The sequence below is a fragment of the Diabrotica virgifera genome, chromosome 4, assembly GCF_917563875.1.
Source record: "Diabrotica virgifera virgifera chromosome 4, PGI_DIABVI_V3a".
NCBI lineage: Eukaryota > Metazoa > Arthropoda > Insecta > Coleoptera > Chrysomelidae > Diabrotica > Diabrotica virgifera.
Window position 1 is genome coordinate 96,193,282 of NC_065446.1, and position 23,914 is coordinate 96,217,195.

Consider the following 23,914-nt stretch of genomic DNA (forward strand, 5'->3'; position numbering starts at 1 on the left):
TAGGAAGAAGACGAAACTCCTGGCTAAAGAATCTACGGGTACGGTATAGCTTTCGAAAATACGTATAGCCCTGATGATCGCCAACCTTCGGAACGAAGATGGCACTTGAAGAAGGAAATAAGTACATCAGAACAACATTTAAAAGAACTAATATGCTGAGATCTATGCTGAGATCTATAAACCAAACCTAACAATACACACGAGAGATCAAAGGACTGCATTTATAAAATGCCCTGTGTATGCAACAATTTTTATGTGGGACAAACCGCAAGAGTACTATGTGTTAAGATAAACGAGCATAAAACATGCCTCACAAACAGGGATTTCGTCATCACCTACACATCATCCACAATAATTTTATAGGTACATAATAAGTTTCTGTTCAATGTGTATAACTCTCAAGTATGGTAATTAGTGTACAATGTTATATAATAGCTATTTCTATATAATTAAGAGGTCAACATATTTTACCAAAAGATAACGCTTAAAATAATTGTCGCCACTGTGTAAGCAGGTATAAAATACCTTTATCATGTTTATCAAGTTACCTTGGAACGGTATGGCTGACTACGAAGCGACAACAGTGTTTGCTTGTTACTTTGCACTCGGCAAATCAAGTTATTCGAAGTGGATTTATATGTTTTTCTTCAACATTTTTCTATCTAAACGTGTTTCTGAAACGTTTATTATCTCCTATAATTAATGTGCAGTCAGCGTGTTTTATGTAATGTACGTACCGAGTGATAAAAAGAGGAGGAACTCGTGTGTTTTTGGGTACAAACACCACTTACTATTGAGGTAAGAGAATTTTGTCATTGATCGAGAAAAATAGCGTATTTGGGTGTTGCCTATAAATCTTCTCTGTATGTGTACCTTCTTCATTTTGACGTTTTAACAAGTAGTAATGACGTGGTGTATAAATTATGTCCAGAGTACAAAAATATAACGGTAACGATGACAGATTATGGCTGTAAAAGTGTCAGAGATAATTATTATGAGAATGAGAAACGCGAGAGCAATTAATGCATTATTTGTTATTATGTTTTTAGTAAAGAAAATACTTAATCTGAATGTGTTTATTGAATTGTAAAAGGTACAAAAGAAATGACCAACTTTGCACTGTTGTTTCTTGTTTCTGAGTTTCTCCAGGCGCAAGTGATAAGAAATCAGCCCAGTGCGAAAGGGCAACGGATTATATTATAATGCGCTGAATATTCATAATTCTGATAATTGTCGTTTAACTATCTGCTTAATTTTATTACGTCTTTTTATTTTCTGATACCCTACTCTCTATTGTCAGTTTGACTATATCAGCTTGTTTAAGTTCAGCTAAAGTTTTCCCCTTTCTTTTAACCTGTACCGGTTATTGAAGATCAGAAAAACAAAGTTTTTGTACTAACAAGTGCAGGATTCGGTGCATTGATCATTGTAGATGTAGCCTTGCTGATATTTGGCCTTGTAATATTAACGTGCTTGTCTGCTGCGTGTTTTGGGTCCCAAAATCCATAACTTCATGTCATATGTCATGTCAACATTATTAAAAGGTGGTTAATATCTTGAGGACTTCACTACTCTATGAAGGTCTGACCAATACAAAGTCTCGGTCACAGGGTATAAAACTGTGACCGCTTAAGAGGAACTTTTGCTCAGTAGTGTGAAAAATGCCGTTAGCTACCAAAAAAATCAACGTAAATAGTAAAATCATATTTTTATTTACCCCCCGCAGATATCACACCATATTACCAACTGAATCTTAAAATTCAGACTGCAATTAACAAGCTGGAGAAGACATGATACAATTTCGTTGGCTTCATGAGAAGCTATTCCCTCATTCCACATAAAGATATGGGTCTTATTTGTATCACCAACATGAACTTCTAAGTTATTGCAAGATAACTGTGAGATATAGAACATAACGCTATGGATCAGTGATGGAACAAACATGAACTGCTAGAGATCCATAGACAAGTAACACTTGGTACTTTCGAGATATTAGGGCTCTAGCCCTCTCAGCCTTACGACGATGAAGCTCTAGTTGAGATGTGACAGATGCACTTGATCCATACTTGGCTTTAATTTGATAATAAAGTTTGTCACCTCTAAGTGTATTGAATGAGCTATTTTGGTTTAAAATTAGGTTAGGTTAGTTCAATGTACTTAAAATGCCCATCATTTATATACCTATCAACTCGTGGTCTGTGGAAAGACAGGCTTGGAAAATCGTTGATGAACACAGCCCTATAAATTTTATAGGTGTCTGTTGAATCTGTTAGTAAATCTTCTTCTTTAAAGTGTCCTCTTCTCAATGGGGGTAGGCTACTACAATTACAAACTGTTGTCTTTCTTCAGCTGTTCGTATTAGCTGTTCAAAATTTAGCCCTGTCCATTGTCGGATGTTTTTTAGCAACGATAGCCTTTTACTTCCTAATCTCCTCTTTCCCTCGATCTTTCCTTTTACTATTAGTTGAGCATATTGGTACTTATTATTTCTCTGTGTTGAAAAGTTCTCATTCTTTGACTATTCTATGCAGCACTTCTTCGTTTAAGGTATGAAATTTTGGGGATTATCTGGTAAATCCACATTTCAAAGGCCTCCAATTTATTTAGGGTTGATGATTTAAAGGTCCGTGTTTCAACTGCATAGAGAATAGTCGACCAGACGTAGCATTTTGATAAACGTAGTTGAATTTCGAGTTTTATTCAAGAATCACATATAGAAATTAATCTAACAATAAAACACTGAAAACGTTTGTTTTCTATACTTCCACAAAATTTATTATAACTATGTGACTACAGCTGTTTCGGCAGAGTGCCTTTCTCAAGTGATTTAGTTTACTATGGGTTTGCCTTTTTAAAGTCTTTAACTGAAGAGGTTGAGGAATGGGGAGCTGTTTGTCTCGAGTTGGTCATTCAGAATTATATCTGTATTTTTTAATTTATTAATTTCCATAGATTCTAATAAAGATAGCTTAAGGCCTTTATTTTGAATATGCAAAATTTGAAACTCTTCACTTAAAGAATGATTGTGATCTAGAAGGTGAAGTGCTTATGTGCTTCTAGATCATAATCGTTCTTTTAATGAAGAGTTTAAAATTTTGCATATTCAAAATAAAAACCTTTATTATAATCTATGGAAATTAATAAATTAAAAAAATACAGATATAATTCTGAATGACTCATCAACCTCTTCAGTTAAAGACTTTAAAAAGGCAAACCCATAATAAACTAAATCACTTGAGAAAGGCACTCTGCCGAAACAGCTGTAGTCACATAGTTATAATAAATTTTGTGAAAGTATAGAAAACAAACGTTTTCAGTGTTTTATTGTTAGATAAAATGAACTTCCATCAAGTAACGGTCGAATCCATCAACATATAGAGTTGCACAAGTTTCACTTGAATGTTTGAACTTGACTTGAGTTTGACTTAATTGTAAGTCAAACTCAAGTCAATCCTTCTGACAAATAATTCAAGTCAAGTCAAACTGGTCAATCGTACTGGTTTGAAAATTCAAACTCTTTGTCAAACTAGTTTGAAAGAGTTTAAAAAATAATTTATTTAGTAGATATACTTTTTTGTCGAGATTGACATGTTAGCTGCCAATTAAGATAAGAAAATTAATAATACAATGAGTGCCACATAAAAGTATCTTGATACAAGAAGCGATTATAATCAAAAGAAGGTAAATTTTTTGAAAATGATTCCTGTATGCGTATAATTGCTAGCTGGCAAGTTTCGTTTTATCGATGTAACTTTTTTATATTTGAGTGTTATTAGATTAAAACAAAGAATTCGTCGGATAGTTTTTTTATCATACCAAGTGTAATTTAATCTACTTTGAAAGCTTTCAAGTATTACGTAACGCAAGTTGGGGGGAGGGGGTCGTGTAAAACGTTACGGCGCGTTATATCCGGGGGCCGGGGGTTCGACCAGCACGTTACGTAACATTGTTTTTTAACTTAAATAAAAAAAACTACGAAATCACAATCTCCCAACTTTTCAACTTTCGTATATATTTTACATAGAACCTCTGGATTGTATTATATTGCCCCCTCACGCTCCGCTCATGTTACAATAGGACAATAGTATTCAAGTGAAAAAATCTTAAAATTTGTATTAACCAGATCAAGCACAGTAACACGTGTTTGCAATAAATAGCTGGACCTTTCTTCACAACAAAAGATGAAAAGATACAGATGGGATAGAGATGTTGTTTCAAAAATTGCGTTTCGTCTGACTTGAACGGCCCCTTTAACAAAAATTTATGAAAAAACAACAAAATATTATATTTTTGATAGAGTAGGTTTAATGATTTTTTTGCGACTTTGCAATGTTGTCTTAAAGAATTAGTTCACTATTTGTCATTGTATAACGCTGTTCTTTATTTTTACATTATACAAGTATGCACTTTCAATTTTCATTGTTTTGAAATCACTTGCCGCAATATCAAATAAATCAGTATATTTATTTTTCTTAATTAATTCTGCTTCGACTACAGATTTTTTTCTGTTAATTTTTGCAGTGGGAATACCTTCAAAATCAGACTCAATTTGATCTGGTACTTATTCTGAGCCGAAAATTATTTAGGTTCACAAAGCACACACTTCAAAACGAACGTAATAAACAAGCCAAGCATATACTTCTTAATATGAACTACAAACTAATTTGCGGAGTAGCAGAGTACAGATTCAGACCTATCCAAATAAGTCAAAACAGAAGTCGGTACGCTCTCAGTTAGAATTGGAAATAAACACGTTGCGCAATATTATATTCAAACTTCAAACTGTTTGAAGAAGTTTGATTTCAAGTCAAACCTAAAGATATCGAAATCAAGTCAAGTTAAACTTTTTTACAAAAAAAGTTTGGTTTTCAAGTCAAGTTTGTTGAATAAAATCAAACTAGTTTGACTTGATGCATCTCTAATCACATAGCAGTCTTTTGATTTTTTCGAACGATTTTCGGGCGTGTTCTATTCTCAATCTTATTTCTAGATCAGGATTTAGGGTACTATCGATCCAACACCCCAGGTACTTTAATTAATTGAGCTGTTCTAAAAAATGTACCCGTTTATTGTGCAAGGTTGAGGTACATTCTGATTTTTTCGGATTGACATCACTTTGGTTTTCTTAATGTTTATTTTCATATCGAATTGTTCACAGATTAAGTTGGTCATGTCGATGAGTCGTTGTAGACCCAAGTTGGAATCCGCAATCAACACTGTATCATCGACGTATCTGACGCTGTTGATGTTTAATGTTTACGCCATTCACCTTGACTCCATCCTTAGAATCCTCCAGTGCCACTTTAAATAGAAACCTTCGATCCTAATTCTGGCGTTTTGTTTCCAGTATAAGTTTTTTAACAGTTTGATGCCCTTTTAGCCCTTCCCATCTAAACCGACTTCTTGCAATAATTCTAATAGTAGAGAGTGTCTTACTTTATCAAATGCTTTTTCGAAGTCTATGAAGTATAAAAATGTATCAATAACACTAGCATAAAAATATATTGTTAACACATCTACTGTATAGGTATAGATTATCGCAAGATGTTTGACAAAGTCAAATGGCTTTCCTTACGGCTAATACTAAAAGAATTAGACATACATAAACACCTGACTTCCTTTATAACTAAACTGGCAACCATACCGTTGAAAAAGTAAAAACTGAAAACAGAATATAAAGCAACGAATCATTGATAATACCCTTATCTTTATCAACGTTTTCAAATGAGCCAAGCTTGTTGTGTTCATTAGTTGGCTTCTGGCCAATAAACGAAACATAATATTACGCTACAAAAACATAAACATTCTTATACCGACGTGAGACTCTATAAAAAAATTATAGTCGCCTGAAAACGTTTACATCCTGCGTGTAATTTAATGACACCAATTAATTCAAATTAAAAGTGTAAAGTAGTGAAGACTGAAAGAAAAACGGAAGAGATGCTCTTCAACCCGCATACAAAGTTCGATGACCATTTAAAAGCTTTTTCTGTGAAAATCTCTCACAATATTTCGCAGCAAAAGCTTAAACTAAAACGTGGGTTGTCTGGTGTAGTAAATGATTGCTGGAGATAGGAGAATCATCACGCTTAAAAACTTTTACTTTCAAATGTTCGTACTGGGAGCCCATTTCCTTCTAAGATCTTCATTACGCCAGTCAATGAGAGCAAGAACAGAATATTACCTCCGAATTCTATCCTACTGCATGGATTTTAATGAAATTTTGGAAATAGCCTCTACTTATCTCCTGATCAAAGTCTACCTTAGGCGATGTGCGCTTTTATCTTGGGAGCGGTCCCCACCCCTTCTCGGGGGTGGAAAATTTTTTGGTTGAAATAACCACGGAACTATCTAGGGAACCTAAGTCTAAGTAAAACCTGTTCTATAATTTTTTTTCGAAAACTCAATACTTTTTGAGTTATTCATGGTTAAAAATTGGCCATTTTCATATTGAAAAATGACAAAATTTCGGACGGCTTTTTGCGAATACCTTAAAAACTATGCATCTAACTAAAAGAACTATACAGTGCTAGTCAAAAGTCCGTACCCCCCCTCGTATCTTTTGAACGGTTATACTTATAATAGTGAAATCTGGAGGAAGGAAATGAACGGAAGTAGGCTCCTTAACTAGTCATGACAGGTGACGTAAAAGTGACAGATGACTTTACAGCGCCACTGTGACAGATAATTTTAAATTGTACCCTATGGTAAGCGATACCTCGTTTGATAGGTATTGAAAATACCCATTCAGCTATAATACTTTTGTTTGAGTTTAAGCTCATTTGGATGAATAAATGAAATAATATAAAATTGTAGTTTCGCATTTAATTAATAAAAATTCAGACCTCCGCCTATGGTTACTTGACAAAAAGGTTGACGTTGACGTAAAAACTACTATAGTTGATTTTTTAACCAAGAGGAGTAAACTAAAAAGACAGATTCACACCCAAGAAAGTTACTAGAAAAGTCACCAAATTCATCTTTTTTTTTCGTTGATCATATCAGATAATCCATAAATATTATATTATACTAACACATCGCTAAAGAGTTCTAAAAACAACTGTTTATATATAAAAGTAGACTAAAAATCTAAAAATTAAGGGAATAATGCAGAAAACACAAAAAATCGCCGATATACTTAATTAACCTATAAAATGACAGAGGTGAAAAAATTTGATAAATGTCATTAGTGTCAAAATTTAATAACAATGGAGTAAACTTGCCTGCGGTTGGACCAATTAGAAACAAGCATTACGGCGCGGTAAATTTGAATCACTCCTCTTGGTTAAAAAACAAACAATAGAGAGCTGAAAAATGTCAACTTTTTTGATAAAACAACCATGGGCGGACATTTGAATTTTTAATAATTAACTGCGAAACTACAAAGTTGTATTTATTTCATTTATTCACCAAAATCAAAATCAACTTAAACCCAAAAAAATTAGTATGACTGAATAGGTATTTTCAATACCTTTCAAATGAGGTATCACTTGCCATATGGTCCCATTTAAAATTATCTGTCACAGTGGCGCTGTAAAGTCATCTGTCACTATTACGTCACCTGTCATGACTAGTTAAAAGGCGTACGTCCGTTTATTTCCTCCCTCAAAATTTCACTATTATATGTATAACCGTTCAAAAGATACGAGGGGGGGTACGGACTTTTGACTAGCACTGTATAAAACATTTTTGTAGCCTATAAATAAACAAAGAGAATCGTTCATTCGGAAATCTCCTAGTTTTAATAGAAAAAGAGATATGGTAGGGGAAAAGAGATTGTTTTTTGGTGCATGCTCAAATCGGTGTATTCAACTTGAAACAACAGAGAAACGGTCGATTTTAGGTGTATAATACTACCAATACCTTTTTGTATTGCTTGAAAAGACCTTTAAAATGAGAAATATTATATGGCGATTCCATTCCAACTAAGCGAGATATGCTGCAAAAAAAATTGATGACTAATGCATTTTAAGAAAAAATGCGAAGTATATTTAATCCCTCATCCACCAGAATTTAAATGCATCACTTTCCTTCTACAATACTTTTTACTATAGTGTTATTTCTATGTTCAAAAAGTTGGACGGGTTTAAAATGATGTATATTAAGCTAGAATAGCCATTTCATAAGAGAGCTAGGAGACTTACCCCATATTTTTTTGCTATTTTATTGCTAATTTATTACGCAAATTAAAAATTTATTGCTTCATCCCCTTCAGAGAAACAGGTGGCTATTCCAGCTTAATATTAAGCTGGAATAGCCAACATTTATATTTCCGGAACGAAAGTAGACAGAGGGCCGCTTCCGTCGGCATATTTTATTGCTAATTAATTGCTGAAAGACGGGGTATAAAATAATTTACAAACTCACCCCTTCCATCCAACCCCTGCCCCGACCCCCTAATCATCATTCCCTGAATTTCACAAAAAGTGAAAATAGCCAATTTAAAGACCTAAGCAAGTGGGTATTTTTTGCTAATTAGTTGCTACAGGTCTACGCCAAAATCGATTTTTTTGTTTCATCTCCTAACGAGCAACAATCGCTACTGCGGTTTAATACTTACGCTACATATAATACCCAACACTCATATTTCAGGAACGCAAGCCGATAGAGGGTCGCTTCCGGCGACATATTTTATTGCTAATTAATTGCTGAAATATGGAGTATACAATAATTTACAAAATCACCCCCTCCACCCCTACCGTTATCATCATTTCCCGGATTTGACAAAAAGTGAAAATAACCAGTTTAAAGATCTAAAACCAAGTGGATATTTTTTGCTAATTTTATTAATTGCTGTAGGTCTACGCCAAATATGAATTTTTTGTTTCATCCCCTAACGAGCAACAATGGATACTGCAGTTTAATACTTAAGCTACAGTACCCAACACTTATATTTCGTTGACAATTTTCTTAAATGCCCATTAAGAATATCTGTACAGTTCAACATTGGTTTTTATAGAGTTTTTTATACCATCCCACAACCGCCCATGGTAAATTGTCGATTTCTATTATGACATATCTGTAGCATGTGACCCAATGCCCAAATTTTGTATATCGTTTCTTAATAACTAAAAGGTAGTATGTATTGGCAGATTCTCTACAATCTATAGATTGAAAATAAAGTATACACCGTCCTTAAAAAACGAATATGCTAAGAGAGTTGACCATAATTTGTGCATTTCTGCGTGCTAATACTAAGCTGCGAAAGAATTTAAGCATATGTACCAAAGAATTAGCGCAAGCGTTGTTTATTTAATTTTAATTTATTATATCTTTAATGTACATTAATACTCTGGGCGCTATTTGTTTCGTTTCGTAGACCTGCAGCAATTAATTAGTAAACCATACCAACTTGGTTTTAGGTCTTTAATATGGTTATTTTCACTTTTTGTGAAATCCAGGGAATCAAAATAACGACAGGGGTTGGAAGGGCTGAGTTTGTAAATTGCATAATTGTTGTATACCCCATCTTTCAGCAATTAATTAGCAATAAAATATGCGCCGGAAGCGACCCTCTATCTGCTTTCGTTCCTGAAATAGGAGTGTTGGGTATTATAGCTGGAGTATTAAACAGCAGTAGCCATTGGTGCTCGTTACGAGACAAAGCAAAAAATTCATTTTTGGCGTAGACCTGTAGCAAATAATTAGCAAAAAATACCTACTTGCTTTTAGATCTTTAAACTGGTTATTTTCACATTTTGCGAAATTAAGGGGATGAACATAACAGTAGGGTTGGAGGGGGAGAATTTGGAAATTCTTCTATATTCCATATTTGAGCAATTAATTAGCAAGAAAATATGCCTCCGAAAGCGACCCTTTATCTGCTTTCGTTCCTGAAATAGGAGTGTTGGGTATTGTAGCTTAAATATTCAACCGCAGTAGCCATTGGTCCTCATTAAGGGATGAAGCAAAAAATTAATTTTGACGTAGATCTGCAGTAATTAATTAGCAAAAAATACCCACTGGGTTTTAGGTCTTTAAACTGGTTATTTTCACCTTTTGTGAAATCCGGGGAATGATGATAACGGTAGGGGTTGCAGGGGGTAAGTTTGTAAATTCTTGTATACTCCATTTTTCAGCAATTAATTACCAATAAAATATGCCGCCAGAAGCGACCCTTTATCTACTTTCGTTCCGGAAATAAATGTTGGCTTTTCTAGCTTAATATTAAGCTGGAATAGCCACCTGTTTCTCTGAAGGGGATGAAGCAATAAATTTTTAATTTGCGTAATAAATTAGCAATAAAATAGCAAAAAAATATGGGGTAAGTCTCATAGTTCCCTTATGAAATGGCTATTCTAGCTTAATAGACATTTTAAAATGAATGGTTTTTGAAAAAAAAATAAGATCAAATTATAGCGCATTTTTAAATCTTCTTAAAAATCTTCCTTTTTCTCCATGTAACTTGAAAATGATAAGAGATACAGTAATGAGATACAAAAAATAATTTCTATCTAAAAAAACCCTACATTTTTTTCAAAAACCATTCCTTTTAAACCCGTCCAACTTTTTGAACATAGAAATAACACTATAATAAAAGGTATTCTAGAAGGAAAACGATGCATTTAAACTCTGGTGGATTAGAAAATATACTTCTCACTTTTTCTTAAAATACATTAGTCATCAACTTTTTTGAAGCATATCTCGCTTAATTTAAATGTAACCGACATTTAATATTGCTTATTTTAAAGGTCCTTTCAAGCACTACAAAAGGTATTGGTAGCATTATACACCTAATATCGACCGTTTCTCTGTTATTTCAATTTTAATACACCGATTTGAGCATGCACCAGAAAAACAAACTCTTTTCACCTACCATATCTCTTTTCGTGTCATAACTAGAAGGTTTATGAAGCAACCAATCTCTTTGTTTTTTTTAAAGTTACAAAAATTTCTTTATAGTTTTTTAGTTAGATGTACAGTTTTTACGGTATGTATTCGCAAAAAACCGTCCGAAAACGAGTAATTTTTCCATGAAATTGGCCAATTTTCAACCATGAATAACTTAAAAAGTATAGAGTTTTCGAAAAAAAACATTATAGGACTGTTTTTGCTTAGAATTAGGTTCTCTAACCACTTCCGTCATTATTTTGACCAAAAAAGTTTGCACCCCCTTGAAGGGGTGGGAACCGCCCCCAAGACAAAAGCGCCATAGTATATAGGGTAGACTTTAATTCTTGAGCTATTCCCTGCTTACTGTGAAAATATCAAGTAAATCGATGTAGTAGGATGGAATTCGGAGCCAAATACCCTCATTGACTACCCTACATCTAAAATCTAAATTCTTCTTATCAGCAGGTCCTAAAAATTTGCTAAAACCGTATCTGACTCAAAAAACTCGTATAAGACTGTATATAATAGATCATTAATAGTCCCCATTCTCACATATGTATCAGAGCCATAGGCCCTAACTAAAAATCCCTCCTATCGATTTGTGAAAGGTACTACGCAAAATATTCGAAACGGTCTGTGAAAACGGAATATGGAGGCTTAGATAAAGGATGATTTATTTAGAGGTACTTTTTTCAAAAAGAAAAAACAGTGAAAAAAATGAATATTATTTGAAAATCTTTATTGTCATACAAAAGAACCATTTTTTACAATTTCTTCTTAAAGGTAATTTGTTTCAAATGTTGACCGTGGCTGAGGTTACGATGGTCCAGTCTGAAGTTCCAATTCGCAATGTTCTGACATGTCCATTGGTATTTGACAAATGACTTGAGTATTATTGGCCTCCAATGCCTCAATCGTAGCCGGTTTATTCATATAGACTTTGGACTTTAGGTATCCCCAAAGGAAAATATCTAGAGGTGTGATGTCACAGGGTATAGGCGGCCAATCCACTGGTCTGAAGCGTGAAATAAATTGCTCACCGAATCGTTTTCGAAAGTATGGCATTGCCATACTTTCACGGGCTGTATGCCTGTATGGCAATGGGGGCCATATTTTTGGAACCAAATGTCATTGAAACTACGAGCTTCAATTTCTGGCACCAAATAGTTCGTTATAGACCGATAACGGCCTCCTTTTACAGTAACATTCTGGCCGGCTTCTATTTTAAAGACATCTGGACCGACGATTCAACCGGCCCATAAATCACACCAAGCAGTTGTTTTTTCTGATTGTAACACTCAAAAAAGTTTAGTTCGTAATATTGATTAAAAATGATTATTGAATAGTGTTTCGTTGTAACAACAATTTAATTTTTTGTTTCAACGAACTTTTAGACATTGACGAATGTATTTGGTTATTGTCACAATGATTGAATAATAATTATTGTGAAAATAACTAGAGTACATTAATCATAACACTCAATTTATTCAGCCAATAACTTAGTTTCGTATATTTAATAAATAATGTTAATTCTGGCAGCAACTCACTTTCTTGATTTCGTAGATGACAAGCAATTACCTTGGTTTATCGTGACAACGTACAGATTTCATTAAAACAATGTATAAATGTTGTTAATATAGAGTAATATATGATTATTGTATAGATGTTAACTGATTGTTGTGACAACGAAAGCATTAATCAATCTACTACTGCGTTTAATGACCACAATCAATGCGTTCGTGGTGACAATAAATGTTTTGCTTGACCATTTGAAATGTAACGGCTTTTCCTTATCGTGATACCCCTAGCTTCTCTGTGTTACCATTGTTTAAAAAAGAATTATTTGTTCAACCATGCTGTTATCTCTGCCGAAGTGCCGAATAATAATTTCATTTCGTTTCCAAGTCCAAGTGTAGTCCGTAGTAGAGGAAAGTTGTCGTGTGTCTATTATCGTGAAATTTCGGTCGAATTCTTTTTAAACGTATTCATTTTTTTTTGAATCCTGAGAAAACTAATTAGTATTTTTGAAAATTTAAACGCAGAATAAAATATTACAGTATTATCGAGGGTCTGAAGTCCCTGAGAACTTCTATAATGATTGTTTTAATAAGTCACAGGGGTGAAAAAGAGAAAATTTAGTATGATTTTTAATTTCAAATATACCATTCAAAAGAAACTTTTTGTTTATTCTAAGGAACTTTCAGCCCTCGGTAATAATGTAATATTTTATTCTGCATTTAAATTTTTCAAAAATACTTATTAGTTTTCTCAGGATTCCAAAAAAAATGAATGCGTTTAAAAAGAATTCGATCGAAATTCTGCACCTGCGCTCTCAAAAACGATTGATTATTTTAAAAATCGACCTGTCCAACTATTTTGCTTATGTGCTAAAAATAAATAAGTTAATAAGGGGGGAGTGTAAACTTGCGTCTAGAGAAAACCAAATACTTTGCTTCGGAGCTTCTAGACAATTGACAGTTCTCTGGATTTGGCGGGCAATTTGAAAAGTATATATATTGTACCTATACTACTTATACATCATATACAACTTATACATCATTGAGTTTAAGACAGTAAATGAAAAACCTCAATTCGCGTGGTAGATTATCTATATAAATGTAAATGAAATTCAAAATATACTTATTAACTTAATTATATAGTACATATTAGCAATATTTTAAATAAAAACTTTGTCATGTAGGTACCTTATATGTACTTATATATGTATAGGATATGTTACTTATAGTTCGGTACCTCTTGGGGACTTAGCAATTTTACCAGTATTTTGAATTTCTCTATAAAATAATTTACCATAGGAAAGTTATAAATTACAGTCAAATAATTAACCATATTATAAAAGTTATATTATTACCACATTATCAAAAACAGTAGGTACCTACTACCAAAGAAAAACATAAATATTTCACATAATAAAAATATTCTTAAACAAAAATGATTGTTTTCAATTAATAAGAAAAACCTTAAAGGAAAATTTAGGGTTTAAACAAACCATCTATTAGAGAAATTCAAAATACGGGTGTAAAATTTCTAAGTCCCCAATAATTATAACTGTCAATTGTCTAGAAGCTCCGAAGCCAAAGTATTTGGTTTTCGCTAACCGCAAGTGGAGTGTAACACTTATTCCAGCGCAGTGTATAAGTGAAATTATATGAGAAATCACACAGTGTAAAGTCCATTAGGTTTAGGACAAAAAAGGGGGATTTCAAAAATTATTATTAATCAATATCATACATTGGGCTAATGCATTCAGTAATTATTAATGTAAAATACGTTCATAGTAGGAATGAACGAAACTGATTGTAAGAATGAATAGAATTGCTTGTAAGAATAACCGTATTTATTGTGGGAATGAACGGAATTAATTGTAAGAATAAACGGAAATAATTGTAGAAATAAACGAAATACGGTAGGAGAAATAACACTGTTATTGACACAACGAATAGTCTTCGTCGGTCAATTGACGACGTTGTTGTTTCAATGAATAGTGTTCGTTGACTCAGCGAACAGAGTTCATAATATCAATAAAGTGATATTATGGTATACATAATGAATGTTCATACATTCAATAAACGTAATACATTGGCTCAACTAACGAAAATAATGAATTGATGAACATCGCTTTGTTGTTCCAATAAATCCAAGCATTGGACAAATTTTAAGTATTGCGTTTGTTGTCTGAATTAACATTTTTATTGATATTACGTACCTTTTTCGTTGAGTGAATGGCAACTCTTGAACCTCTTCGGGTTGCTTATCAACCCAAATATGGGCATTTTGTTTATTCACGTCGCGTCCCCTTAAGCCACAAATGGGCCTCATCGGAAAACAATTTTTTTCGAAAATAGTGGATCTTCTGCAAGCTTATCAAAAGCACTTCGACCGAAACTGTGACGACTCGAAAGGTCGATCGGCCTCAGATCTTGCACTAATTGAATTTTGTAGGCTTTTAAACCAAGATCCTTACGTAATATACGTCAAGTTGTTGCATACGACAAGCCAAGCTATTGGAAACGGCGACGAATCGATTCTTCGTTATTTTCGCGTACACCATCCGCTACCACCGCTATGTTTTCTTCAGTACGTATAATATTCAGTACGTATATTTGGTCATGTGTTATCCAATAACGAAAACTGGGTTTCAAACTTACTGATGGTATAGCGAATTGTGCGTTCGGTAGGCAAATTATGTGGACCATAAGTTGCTTTAAGCGCACGAAACACGTTCCTCATTGAACGCCTATTTTCGTAATACAGCTGAATAATTTCTAGACATCGTCGTGCCGAGCTAAGTCTTTCCAGGATGAAATGTCAATCAAAAATGAATAAAAACGGAACGCCAGGTGTTGCGACTCCTGCACGATCTCCCATTAAATTCCCACCAAAAAAAGTACCTTTAAATGAATCACCCTTTATAAGATGTAATTTTGAACTGCAGAATATCTACAAGCATGAGGTTGATGGAAACAATATTACCACCACTGTACCTAATCAAACGAAATCATGTGCAGTGGGCAGGACTTGTAGTCTGGGCTCCAGAATCGAACATGACAAAAAGCTGGAGAAGGTCGAGGCCCTTTAAGGGCTGTAACACCGTGATAACGATGATGAAGGCTTTCCTAAACAAGTCATCTTAATGATGGAATTGTACTTTACTTAGTACTTTATTCGACGTCAAAAACAGTTTTTAATACATTGGATCGTACTGAGCTGATGACGGCACTCAACATATATTACGCTAGGCGGTACATATCAGACAACCCCAAATCCAACTGAATACCCAAATCTATTCGCGTCTCATTTATTTTTTAGATCGATATGTTTATAAACATTTTTATCTTCATTTCTATGTCAAGTTTAGTTATGATATAATAATATATTTACGGCTTATTTGGCAGAAGTCACCGTGTCATCAAAATGTGTCTGTCCTACATTCGCGGTAAAAAACTGATCGTCTGTTCGTTATTTAACATTCTATAAACAATATCATAATTATTTCGTATTTTAAAAGGATTTTGAAATTATTCGAAATATTGTTAAGATATTGTATGTACATAGCCCTTTTTAGGGATTTTTATAAAATATGCCTGGTATAAAGTAGTTTAGTAATTTTTTTACTTCAATAATTCTTTAATTTTTCTATCAATTATCTAAAAAAGAATCTTTTTGTTTCAGACACCGACATTACGAAGACGAAAATGAATGGGGTTGCGGTAGCTGGTTGGAGTACACTGTGGTGGTGGTATGCGCGAGCATCCTCCTCCTTGGTTCCTTGGCCCTCACTTTGTTCTGGGTGATACAGTACCGAGGAGGTTTCGCATGGAGGGAAGACCCCGAGAGGGAGTTCAATCTACATCCGGTTCTTATGGTAGCAGGGTTCATTACGTTCAGTGGCTTTTGTAAGTAGAATTGTTGTTTTTCATTTATCTGTTCGTTTACTCCTCATAAATTGCATGGTTTATAACAAGGTATTGTTTGTGTGTAACGATCCTGTTTAACACCATAAAAGATGTACATATTACACTATTTACTTGTTCTGAACCTTGTTAAAATGTAAAGACAAACGCGTACAAAATACACCAGAAGATGTACATAACACTTTAAAAAAGTATGTGCAAAGGGCAGCAAACGAAGTATTGTAAAATATTGTAGAATATAAACAAATTGTTAGATTCTCAAGTCGTTGTCTATGATAATGAAAGAAAAACTTTCTATAATCAACTAGGAGACATGTTGAGTGGTATTCCATCAGAGGAGCAAGTCATAGTAACGGGTGATTATAATGCACATTCCAAGACAGGATATGAAGCAATACATGGAGTACTAAGGTTTGGAACTAGAAATGAAACTGGAGATGATATGGTTGAATTAACAACAGCATTACATTATGGCGATTGTTAACACATCCTTTCAAAAGAGAGAAACTTAAATTATTACCTACAAAATTGGACAAACTCACTCCCAAATAGATTATTTCATGACAAGAAGAGAAGATATACGTGAATGTAAGGACTGCAAGGTAATAGTTAGTGAGAAAGTGCGCCCACAACATAAGTTGCTTGTGCTGGACGTCGAAGTAAAAAATATCATACAGAAGGTCTATTCAGAGCAAAAATAATAGAAACAATGTATAGAAACATGAAAGGAAGTCCTAATACAATTTAGAGGAAGATGGCTAGGATCATTGGAGATATCTCTATTGAAATACCTTGAAGAATGTCACGAAATCAATGTAAAGGTAAAGAGACCTAGTGGTGGTCAAAAGAAGTCCAAGAAAGCAAAAAAGACATAAAAGATCGGACACAGACCTTCAAATCTGTATGGTCACCAAAAAGGAAGCCGAAGTGGCTGAATCTAAAGCAGCAGCGTTTATAAATCTATACAACAAAATTGATATTAGGGAAGGAGAAACAAAGATATTCAAAGTAGCCAACCATAAAGCAAAGAAAGCAAAAGATATCTGAGATGAAAATCATAAAATACTAGTACTAGTTCACAAAAATGATGTGAAAAAGAGAGGAAAAAGTACTTTGACAGAGTATTAAATGAAAAATTTGACAAAAAACCAGTTGAGTTAAAGAATTATTTAATGAAAAATTTGACAAAAAACTAGTTCAGTTAAAGGAGACAGTACCATCAATGGTCAGCAAAATAACAAACGTGGAAGTGGTTTAAGCAAAACACGGAAGTGGTTCAAGTAGTTCAAAAAATAAAGAAAGGTAAAGCAGTTATACCAGATGATATTTCTGGAGAAGTGTGGACAGCACTAGGAGAGATAGGAACAAGTTGACTAACAGTTTTATTTAAATCAAAAATGAATAACCATTTTTCTACGAGCGTGCAAAAATGTCTACTTTCGCGCACGCATTTTAGTTTAGAAAGTTTCACTTTTCCGCACGCGTGTTAATTTAGATAATATGTTAATATGGCCTTAAAGTAATAATTATAATACATGCAATAAACTATTTAGATATTATTTACTAATTTATTTCAAATATATCTTATTGTGTTCCTGTTTTAATGAAATTAACGCGACAATTCGATGAAATAAAATAATTTTGACATAATATTCGAAAGTCAAATCGGTAGACAATAACAGTCATTTTGAATCATCGTCATGGAAACCAAGATCGTCGTCATGCTAACTAATTATATTGAAAGTTTGGTTTTGAAAACCTTGTCAAAGAATTAATTTGTGTATGTATTTTCATATTAGTTAAATTAATTGATTAAGATTTGGTAATTTTTTAAAGACTATTAGAAAAAATATTGTTCCTAACTCTTGCAGAAAGTCTCTTTTCCGCACTCGACTGCTTGCCGAACTCCCGCTTCGCGTCGTTCGGCAAACTGCAGTCGCGTGCGGAAAAGAATGACTTTCTGCACTTGTTAGGAAATAGTATATTGTGCAACAAGTGCAGAAAGGTACTAATTTCTCACGAGTTTGAAAAGTTGCGGTACGAGCGCAAGCGAGTGCCGCAATTCAAACGAGTGAGAAATTACCTTTCTGCACGTGTTTCACACTATACTTTTTCTACAAGCACAGTTTTTCCTAAAAATAAAAATCACAATTTCCAAACGACGATTAATTATAATAGGTACCTATGTGATAAATTTTAAACTGTATTTAATTAATACCTACTAATCAATTTAAATTCCTTATACCTAAATAAATTGCACAGAAATCAGTTAAAAAATTAATGCACTGCCTTAATTTGTTTAAATTTAAACAATTATTACACATTATTGACATTATATTTATGCAGTCACGGATTTACACAAAACCTACTTCATTCGACGTCTCTTGCACAGGTTGCTAAATCCTTATTGGTTATTTGATAATTATAAAATGTTTAATAAGAATAAAATTGTAAAATAAAACAGTTGTAAAATCCATAATTTAGTTTCTATGCTATAGTTATGCAATATAATAATTGTCTTATAGGTTATATATTAGTCTAAAGTTTAACCACGGATGTAAACAGAATATAACGTTACTCAGAATGCGGTAGTCCACGGATGTAAACAGAATATAACGTTACTCAGAATGAGGTAGTCAACTGTGCAGAAAAGAACTTTGCGGCACAGAAACGTCACTTTGCGGCACAGAAACGTCACTTTTCTGCACACTAATGTCAAATATCTTATACTGTGAGAAAATATCAAGTTTGCTAACATAAAACCGTGCAGAAAAGTGCACTTTGAATAGTGGTTGTAGAAAAATAACTATTTCAATTTCGTTGCAAAACGAAAATATAGCCGCATCATATTCTAGTCCAATCAGAGAATGCAGCAAGCACCTCTACCGGTTTCGAAACTTATTAGTCTCTCATCTCATCATAGTTTTATTTAATAGAATCATGGAAGAGGAACAAATGATATATGAATGAAGAAGCAGTATATTAGTACCTGTTTACAAAAACAAGGGATATGTACAACAATGTACAAACTACAGGTCCATACAATTACTTAGTTACACGATGAAAATATGGGGGAGAGTAATTAATAGACGAACACGTGAAGAAAATGAAATATCCTATGATTAGTTTGGTTTATGCAAGACAGATCAATAACAGGATGCAATTTTCATTATAAGGAAATTGATGGAAAAACATAGAAATAAAGAAACACTCATATTATGGTATTCGTTAATCTTTAGAACGTATATGATGACTTCCTCAATAGATTCAGTGGTGGGTACTCAAAAAAGAAAGTCCATGATGAATATGTAAAGATTGTGAGAGACATAATATGAGGGGGTAACAACTAGTGTTAGGATAGATGTGGGAAAGACTGATAAATTCCATGTGAAATTAGAATTTTACCAGGCTCAGTGCTTAGTTCTTATTTATTCTCATTAGTGTTGGATCAGATAACAGTGAAAATACATGGCAACATTCCTTGATGATTAAAACCATTTCGCTGCGAATGACGTCGAAAGACGTCATTCGCTTTTTAAGTCACCTGCGGATGACCTCTTTCGACGCAATCGTCACAGGCTAATAACCTACTAGTATATCGTCAGCCTCAAGTTCAAGTGAACGACGTCTTTCGTGTCATTAGCAGCAAAATGGTTAATCTTCTTCTTCTTCTTCTTCTAATGGCGCTACAACCCTTTGTGAGTCTTGGCCTGCTTAACAATGTTTTTCCATTCTGCCCTGTCGGATACTTTCCTTCGCCACTGCCTGATGTTCATGGTTCTAATATCCCCCTCTACGTCGTCTATCCATCTTTTACGGGGCCTTACTCTTGTTTTGTTTCATTGGGGCTTCCATCTCTGGATTACTTTCACAACTCGATTATCTGGCATTCTTTCTAAGTGACCAAGCCAGCTTAGTCTTTGAGACTTTACAAATCTAACAATATATGCGCTCTGCATTAGTTCATCCAGCTCGTGGTTCATTTTAATTCTCCACGAACCATCGTGTTGGTACTAATATATTCCTTAGTATTTTGCGCTCAAATATTCTCAGTTAATTTTCATCAGTGGTTGAGAGGGTCCACGTTTCACATCCATATGTGACCACTGGTCTAATTACTGTTTTGTAGATTCTTAGCTTAGACTCACGATTCAGTAACTTACTTTTCATTAAGTCTTTGTATGCATAAAAACACTTATTACCGCTAAGAATCCGTGCTTGTATTTCTTGACTGGTGTTATTGTTGCCATTTATTATTGAGCCTAGGTAGGGAAAATTGGAGACATATTCGTAGGTATGGCTGTCTACTCGTAGATTCTCATGTTGATTAGACCTTGTGCACCCCATATATTTTGTTTTACTTTCATTTATATATAGACCAAACGCAGCAGCTTCCCGTTTCAGCTCTATAGCTTTTTCGCTTAATATCCTTTTGTTGCGGCTTATCACGGCAACATAAATGCGACTGTCCTATCTCCATCTATTCTCACCATAGCTTTGGAGCCCTCCAAAAAGCCCTCTTTTGGAGCAAAATGGTTCATGCGTGTTGATAATGTAGTCATCATCATCATTCTCTTTGCCTTATCCCTACGCGGGATCGGCTTCCCTAATTGCATTTCTCCACACAATTCTATCTTGGGTCATATCAATGTTAATCCCCTTTACCAACATGTCCTGCCTTATCGTCTCCCCCCAGGTCTACTTTGGTCATCCTCTCCTACTCCTTCCAGGAATCTGCACTTCAGCTATTCTTCGTATTGTGTGATTAACATCTCGACGTTGAACATGACCAGACCATCTTAACCTATGCTCTCTAATTTTGGCATCAATCGGTGTTGTTCCTCATTCTTTTTCACTGCCCAACATTCAGTTCTGTACATCATAGCCGGTTTTGTGGCTGTTTTATAGAATTTTCCCTTCAGCTTCATTGGAATTTTTCTGCCACACAACACACCACTCGCTTCTTTCCACTTCATCCATCCAGCCCTAATTCTATTGCATGCATCTCCATCTATTTCTCCATTACTCTGTAATACCGATCCTAGGTACTTAAAACTATTGCTTTTCACAATCATTTCACCATCCAAAGATACCATTTTATTTGTATTAACTCCATCTTTAAATGAACATTCCAAATACTCTGTTTTTGTCCTACTAAGTTTTAAACCTTTTTTCTCCAGAGCTTGTCTCCACTGTTCCAGTTTTTGTTTTAAGTATCTTTCACTATTTCCTATTAACTCTACATCATCAGCATACATTAGGCACCATGGAATGCTACTATTTACCATATTTTACTTTACCATATTTTGGTTTCTTCACGTATCCGTCTATCAATTACTCTCTTCCATATAGTCTTACAGCTGTTTTATAAAAATTTCTCTTCAGCTTCATTGGAATTTTTCTCTCACACAACACACCAATCGCTTCCTTCCACTTCATCCATCCAACCCTAATTCTACTGCATGCATCTCCCTCTATTTTCCCATATCTGTAAAACCGATCCTAGGTACTTAAAATGATTACTTTTCACATCCTTTTACCATCTAAAGTCCAAAGGTATCATTTTATTTGTAGTAACTCCATCTTTACATAAAAATTCCAAATACTCTGTTTTTGTCCTAGTAAGTTTTAAATATTTTTCTGTAAGGGCCTATCTCCACTGTTCCAGGTTTTGTTTCAAATCCCCTTTCAGTATTTCCTACTAACACTACATTATCAGCACGCATAAAGCCAATCTGCCCTGCATAAAGCCAAATTGATTATCGGATATTTTGGTTTCTTCACGTATCCGTCTATCAATTACTCTCTCCCATATTTTCATGGTGTGGCTAAGTAGTTTTATAGCCCTGTAGTTTGTACATTCTTGTATGTCTCCCTTGTTTTTGTAGACAGAGACTAATAAAAAAAAAGGAAGACATACAACAATGTACAAACTACAGGGCTATAAAACTACTTAGCCACACCATGAAAATATGGGAGAGTAGACAGGTACTAATAAAAAAAAGAATGTGTGTGTACTTTGTACGCACGTAAGAAGTTATACTTCTATTATATGATTTCAACGAAATCAATATACTTTAAACAGTTTATTTCTATTTTATTTAAATATTAAACTAATTTTAATACTTACTACTTTCCAAAAATTTTTATTAAAACAATACCTACCAAAAATTAAAAAAATAAAAGAATAAAACACACGCAAACACATTGCAACATGAAACAAAGAAATTATTTCTGAACAGTTGTTGAGAAAATTTTAACTTAATAGGTATTTTCTGAAAAAAAAATATAATAAATATACTTACAATCATAAAATGTATAAAAAAAATAAAAATTTGCATTGGGAATTGAACCTGCGTCTATCAGTTTGTTAGATTATTTTGAACTCACCCCACGCAGAATTTAACTACCGAGACACGTGAATGAAGTGGGAAGATATAGCATCTAAACGTTTTAAAATTTTTTGACGGTTGCTTATTCTCTTAGTTTAATCAAATATGTTTGATTCTTGTGAAATTAAAATACAACAAAATATAGACTAAAAAAGCAATATATTAGATGGAGATTTTTGTTGGTAAATCAAAGCATTACCTACAATAGGTAGGTAAGTAGCTAGGTTAGCTAGGTAGGTACATTTTCCAAATAGGTATTTAATTTGTAACTTTTTATTAGGATATTAAAACATTTACAATAAGGTACGTACCTGTTGCTTTTAAAAACTATTTTAAAAGTCACTACAATAATTATTATAAACTTGCTTTTTGTCTCTGTCCTCACAACAATAAAAACTAATATACACAACATTTGTTTATGCATAATATCCATTTAAACAAATATTGACAGATGATTTTAACACCCAATCAGATCCCGTATAACGTTTGAGCGACTAAAACCATATTGTCGGTGTGCGCATGCGCCCGGCAAAATAAAAATTCACCCTCGTGCCTAAAGAAGTATAACTTCAAAAAAACAAGGGAGACATACAACAATGTACAAACTACAGGGCTATAAAACTACTTAGCCACACCATGAAAATATGGGAGAGAGTAATTGATAGACGGATACGTGAAGAAACCAAAATATCCGATAATCAATTTGGCTTTATGCAGGGCAGATTGGCTTTATGCGTGCTGATAATGTTAGTAGTGTTAGTAGGAAATTCTGAAAGGGGATTTGAAACAAAACCTGGAACAGTGGAGATAGGCTCTTACAGAAAAAGATTTAAAACTTACTAGGACAAAAACAGAGAATTTGGAATTTTTATGTAAAGATGGAGTTACTACAAATAAAATGATACCTTTGGAATTTGGATGGTAAAAGGATGTGAAAAGTAATAATTTTAAGTACCTAGGATCGGTTTTACAAATATGGGCAAATAGAGGGAGATGTATGCAGTAGAATTAGGGTTGGATGGATGAAGTGGAAGGAAGCAATTGGTGTGTTGTGTGAGAGAAAAATTCCAATGAAGCTTAAGGGAAATTTTTATAAAACAGCTATAAGACCAGCTGTACTGTACGGAACTCAATTTTGTGCGTTAAAAAGAAAGAGGAACAACACGAATGCATGTGGCGTAAATGAGGATGCTTAGATGGATGAGTGGAGTGATATAGAAGGAAAACATTAAGAAATTATATTAGGGGAAGTCT

The 23,914-nt window shown here is 33.8% G+C and overlaps 1 protein-coding gene across 6 annotated transcripts in view; it reads left to right on the forward strand.

Annotated features, from left to right (window-relative positions):
- The window catches only part of LOC114329807 (transmembrane ascorbate-dependent reductase CYB561), a 561,950-nt gene that overhangs the window by 433,454 nt on the left and 104,582 nt on the right, over positions 1 to 23,914 (forward strand). For 5 of the 6 annotated variants that reach the window (XM_028279039.2, XM_028279038.2, XM_028279037.2 and 2 more), the window contains one exon: positions 16,027 to 16,250. In XM_028279039.2, coding sequence (XP_028134840.1) covers positions 16,027 to 16,250 — 224 coding nt within the window. Of the gene's footprint in view, positions 1 to 584; positions 799 to 16,026; positions 16,251 to 23,914 lie in introns of those variants that run through there. The other variant, XM_028279040.2, reaches the window with a different exon arrangement.